The sequence below is a fragment of the Macaca nemestrina genome, chromosome 18, assembly GCF_043159975.1.
Source record: "Macaca nemestrina isolate mMacNem1 chromosome 18, mMacNem.hap1, whole genome shotgun sequence".
In the NCBI taxonomy this organism is placed as follows: domain Eukaryota; kingdom Metazoa; phylum Chordata; class Mammalia; order Primates; family Cercopithecidae; genus Macaca; species Macaca nemestrina.
The window spans coordinates 46,570,294-46,576,293 of record NC_092142.1 but is presented as its reverse complement, the minus strand read 5'-3'; the positions used below and the strand labels follow the sequence as shown (position 1 = coordinate 46,576,293).

General features: G+C 37.5%; 1 protein-coding gene across 6 annotated transcripts in view; it reads right to left on the bottom strand.

Moving 5' to 3' along the window:
* Positions 1-260: 260 nt before the first annotated feature.
* LOC105492220 (phosphorylase kinase regulatory subunit beta) overlaps positions 261-6,000 on the bottom strand; it is a 227,627-nt gene continuing 221,887 nt past the window's right edge. For all 6 annotated transcript variants that reach the window (XM_011759241.2, XM_011759242.3, XM_011759239.3 and 3 more), the window contains 3 exons: positions 4,430-4,537; positions 2,314-2,454; positions 261-1,674 (listed from right to left, as the gene is read on the bottom strand). In XM_011759241.2, the coding sequence (XP_011757543.2) occupies positions 1,537-1,674; positions 2,314-2,454; positions 4,430-4,537 (387 nt within the window). In that variant the 3' untranslated portion in view covers positions 261-1,536. The remainder of the gene's footprint in view (positions 1,675-2,313; positions 2,455-4,429; positions 4,538-6,000) is intronic.

The window sequence follows — 6,000 nt, the reverse complement described above, 5'->3', positions numbered from 1 at the left end:
TTGTGAGAAATGTGACTGACAGCAGATTTTTCCATGTGCTCATGCATCCATTTATTTGACATCAATTGACTCGATACTGAAGCCACTCATTCTTTCTTACATCCTTTCAAAACTCTACAAATAAGCTGCATTTTGTCATGTGGCAAATCTATCCTCTCAGGTGAAACACCAGTAAGACTGATCAGAAAAACAACTTTGGGGCAAGGGCTCAAACTCATGGACCTTTTTTTTTTTTCTATTTGGGAAAGAAAGAAAGAAAATTTAAATGTTTAATCTACTTTTTACTTTTATTAAAGTTTAAGTAAACTGGGCAACTAAATGTGTATAATGGTAGGTACCATAGATTCTCTTCCATTCTACCTCTAAATCAATTAAATGAAAACACTCAGGAGTTTTAAGCTCAATCTTGTGAACCTAGGAACAAAGAATGTGTCCAGATACGTTCATTAATTCAGAAATAAAATTTAATGACTCTTAATGTTGCTTTTACTAGTACAAAGTAGGTTAACAGTCCTTAAATTTAACATATTTCTTTTTCTTTTTTTTTTTTTTTTGAGATTTAGTCTTGCTCTGTCACCCAGACTGGTGTGCAGTGGCATGATTTCAGCTCACTGCAACCTCCATCTCCTGGTTCAAGCAATTCTCATGCCTCAGCCCCCTCAGTAGCTGGGTTTAAAGGCATGCACCACCATGCCTGGGTAATTTTTGTATTTTTAGTAGAGACAGAGTTTTCACCGTGTTGGCCAGGCTAGTCTCGAACTCCTGACCTCAAGTGATCCACCTGCCTCAGCCTCCCAAAGTGCTGGGATTTCAGGTGTGAGCTACCGTGCCGAGCCTAAATTTAACATATTTCTGAACAATCATAGACATGTCCTATTTTTAGCAGGAGCTCAAAGAAAATGTTTGATAAGGTACAGATTTATTATATTTTAGTCCAACCCCTATATTTAGCAAATACAAAACCATAGTCATGTTTACAATGTAAAAATTGCAGAATATCTCTATATACTAAAATATTATTAATAATGCAGTTTTTGAGAACCAAAATATCAGCTGGCTGACTTTGCTTTTATGATGTATATTAACATCTTTTAGCATGACAATACCACTAAGAGAAGTTCACCATTCTTTCAATATCTTTTGATTTCCAGTATGCATTACTAGTTGGCAAATTTATTTTAATGGCAGTATGGTAATAATTCATTCCAAAGAGCAAAGATTCATTTTGATGAACTATTTGATCATAAAACATGTAGTGGCAAATTTTCAATTCCTAAACTATTTTTATCACTTAGTGAGGATTACTATTGTAGCTGGCATAATCATGAGAACTTTTTCATGTTTGATTAAAAGCATTTACCATTACCATTAAATTGGCTATGACATGCAAGAGGTCCACAATGCTGCCAAGGATGTAGCAATCAGCTCCCCAGCATGCTCAGTTTGTACATTAATGGCTGCCTTGATTAAGCTTGAACACGAAACACAACACACTTCAGAACATATGTCTCAACAGAGCTTCCTACACCTTCCCCACTAGCTAATGAGACACGGATCATCATTGTTTGGCTTGACTTCTCCTTCCAGCAGCAGATTCATCACCACCTTTGTCAAATAGCTGCATGTTCCTCTTTTTCCCAGGGGAGGAGTGTTGTAAAAGGAAGTCATGTCATCCTACAAAGGAAAATAGTAAGCAAGGCATTTGATCTTCTGTTTGTAAAGAGTTGACAGGTAAAATCAGTGTCATCTTAGGGGGAAAAATAAATTCACATAAAGATTTCCCTATGGAAAATATGAGATTCCTGAGCTTTTCTTTCATTTTCCTGAGGTGCATATAAAACAAAGACATTTTCAGTATTCTCTCCTTCGTTGATAATTTTTATTTACTTAGAGAACCTCTTTACAGTTGAACATAAAATATTAAACAGAGAACCTGGAAGGGCCTATATTAGGCAGTACACAGCAGCAACATAGCCTGTCACTGCATTCTTATTGTCCCCAGAATTTAATTTTATAGCCTTCTGGAGTCTATGCTTCCTCTCTGATAAAACATTTTTACACTAACCATATAAAGGAAATTTATCTCTTTCTAGATTTCTTTTTTGTTAGAACTTCACAGCTGAATTGACTATAATTAACTAAAAAGTAACATTAATTCCTCAAAAAAGGCAGACTGCCCCTCAGGTATCCTATTTTGCACCTGTGAATCTGTTTTATAAAGTAAATGAAAATACATTAGGGATATTTTAAAGAATTGAGACAATGAAAAAATTCTACAAAACAACAACAACAACAAAAACGCTGTTTACTTACTTGTTTTTCAATTTCCTTTAGCCGACTCTGATCTTTTTGAAATTCATTAAATGCTTCTTTGACCAGTCTGTCTAGATCTACTTTGTCTTGAAATTCTAGTTCGGGGTTTCTTTCCAGTACAATGGATACAACCATAAGTAACTAGGAGAGACAGACATTGAAAGCCAATTATATGAACCATAATAGTGACATGTTTTCACTCTTTCATCAGAAGGATGGGTGATCCAAAGGATGTTCTGTATGATGAGAGGCTCAAGGATCACCTATGGAAGGAAGCTTCCTAATTTTGCAAGTTATCTGCGTAAGTTCTGTTTGAAAAGTGCACCTTTTATTTTTTCATTGTGTGTATCCCTAGAAATGTTTTTTAGTCAGTTAAATAAAACCATTAACTTAGAAAAATGACTTTCCTAACCCATCGTGTACATAATACATGATACTCTATTCACCCAAAGTGTCTGAACTCTTTCTGGGCCTTTGGGTGTCAATCCTTGTTGGCAAGACACCAAAACATTGTCTGTGGAGAGAAGGGTCAGAAACCAAAGCCAGAGAAGCCAGGTGTGTTCAATGGAGACTCTGGACCTAGGTTCAGGATCAAATGACCTGGAGCCCAGGGCCCAAGTGAGTATAAGTCTGTGATGCCACAGTAGTTTCTCAAGGGATGGCCATGTTTTAAAAAAATACATTTAACTGTGACCCCTGTGACAAGAGTCCTATTTCGTCTGTATGAACTATCTTAGTTTAATGAATCACCCTATTGCTTGGCCATCACATACACCCATCCTAAGTGGTAATGTTCATTTTAGATGCCAAATTCCTATAAACAAAAATAGTATCTGCATATGCAATAATTGGTAAAGGCTCTCTGATGATGTTTATGGCTCCTAACTTGTACACTGAACAGGAAACACGCCTCATAATTCCCAATTTGGGATTCTTACTGACTGTATTTTATCTAGATGCTTCCAAAACAGAAACTGAAAGAACCAAAGGAAACACAGTAAAATCCAGGGGTCACAATGTGGGAAACCTTAGGGCAGGGCTTTAGCCATGAGAATATGAAGTTTTGCTGTAGGTCTAAAGGAAAATGTCTTCTGCAGAGGGAATGACCTCACTGTGGTCAACAAGAAGGATCTCTATGTCCACTGTATGTCCCAGATGCTGGGTACTAGACATGGAAGGCATTCACCCATCTAATAACCCCATCTTTTCCCAATCCATTCCGCCTCATGCTGTGAAAATGATCGGCTGATACTGTTCCATATCCTGGGACATCAAAGAGGAGGCTGAATCTACTCAGCTCTGACTGCAGCTCCAGACATGCTAGATTTTAGGAGGTGCCATGTCCAGGTTGGCGGTCACACAGAGCTTCTGTAGCAATAAGACATATTATCTACCCTTGAGAAACACAAAAATTGGAGGGCTACATTCCTGGGGAAAGAGACAAAGTGCAGATGAGCTAAAATTAACCCATCAACTGGCGGCTTCTCTATGTATTTGGGGTGATGTTTAACATGACAAGAGGGCATATGTGTTCTGTTAATTTTACATGTAACTTTACATAGGACAGAGATACAGCATGCAATGACATGTCTTCTCTTCATATGGAGATGTCTAGAAAGATGTCCCTCAAAATATTAACAGCAACGATCTCTTGCTAGTGAGTGTGGGGTAAACTTTTATGTTATTTTCTATAATTTTCTAAACTGCTGAAATTTTCTACAATAGTTGTATATTATTTCTGTGAATAGAAAACAAAAATGAAAACAAAGTGGATAGAAAAAGGTCACTTCCTGTACTTTTATGATGCTGCTGATACACTTGATGCTGAGGGGTGAGTGTGTGGCTGAAAAGCAGGGGTCGGTTCTCCCTTCCTGGAGGAGCCTGAGGTGTCTGAATTGCTCGTGTGCCTTGCCTTGGGTTAGGGGTGGCCATCTTCTTGAGGACTCGGCTGGGAAAGATCAGGGTTCCAGAAAGAATAGGATTCTGCGTCTCATAGGAGAGATCAGCGTTCTGGAAAGAATAGGATTCTGGGTCTCATAGGCAGTTTCCCTTATACTAGTTTTCAGGGAGCAGAGAGAAGGCATTTCTTCAGCAATCTTCACTTCTTACTACTCACCTCTACAACGATCTGTCTATACTGTGGCTGGTCAATATTTCCCAACGTGTCTTCAACAAGGAGAGAGAAATTCATCTCATACATGGTCATATCTGACAGGGTTGGTTGCTGAAAAAAATAACTCCACATTAACATGCTGAACTGTTATGCTCTGGTTCTCATTTAACAGAAGAATTTCATTTTCTAATCATTAATAGTTTTCAGTTTTTATAAAACCTTGGGGAGCACTTTCAGCTACACAACTGGATTTTATATATGTCAAACTACTAAAGCCAACCAGCTGACTATTGTGATAAGTTAAACCTTCCATTTTTAGTAGTTACCTTCACTATATTAATGTTTTTGAGAAAAAGGACTATATTAGAAGACCACTTCAATACACAAAAGGAATAGCCAAACACTGAGACAACAAATAGTGTACATATTGCTTTCAGAATTTACATGAGAAGTTAGGCTTGCTGTCAGGCTCCCGCACGGAAGTCACCTGCTATTGAATTTACATCATTTCTGTGGTAGCTCCTTTCTGAGCTGGCAGCGTAAAAGTGCATACAAACAAGCAAAAACAATATGTGCAGAACTGGGAAGGAAACAGGAAAAAAGTGAAGCTAAAGGAGTTTCCTCTACTCTGCCCTTTATCTTTCATTTAAAACAAGAACATTGTGTAGCTTTCCATTCATTTTTAACAATCCAAATGAAAGCAGAAAATAAACTAAAATTCAAATCCAAATCTGGGCATGGGGAATATTCCTCAGAGGATGGAAGGGAAGGCTCTGAACATTAAGCTTGTATGGTGGAAAGCAGATGGGGTCACTAGATCATTACCAGAGAGGCAGAGATAATGAGACATACTTGTTTTCACCTCAATGATAATTTACAGTGAACTCAATCAGGTTCAGAACCATGTTTATCTACTTACCACTCAAAATGGGACCCAATGTTCTCTTTCAATCAAGTGACAGCAAAATTGGTCAGCCTGGTATAATAATGCCTTAGTCCTATATTCAATAGATATTCAATACAACTATTGTATTTCATAGTCAATATAATCCAACTTATTATTAATGTTTACAGGTAGTACCTAATTTGGGGAAAACAAAGTCCCATTGCTAAACATAGTTATAACTGGCTAGATCTCTAGCAATGGGCTTAATGGGGTTACAGAAGGAAAGCAAGACGCTTTCTTGGTTTCACATTAATTTCTTCTTAATAGATCTCATTTAAAAAGTCAACCTAGCTACTGTGCAACTAGAGAAGAGATACCAAGCTTGCCTTATTTCCTACTCTTCTGAAAGGACTTAGGGTAAGTAGTGTAGCACAGAAGAGAAAAGGCTCAGCAGCTACACTGCCAGGGGTCACACCCTGGGGCAGCTACTTACTACAAGTGTGACCTGAAGAAAATCATTTAGCTGTGTTTCAGTGTCCTCTTCTGTCAAACTGGAATACTAATAACAAAGCATCTGCCTCAAAAGATTGTCTAATGGATTAAATGAGCACTTAGAAAAGTGCTTGGTGCATAAAAATACTTAACATGTATTTATTGTCATTATTGTTATTTTTAGCAAAGAGAGGAT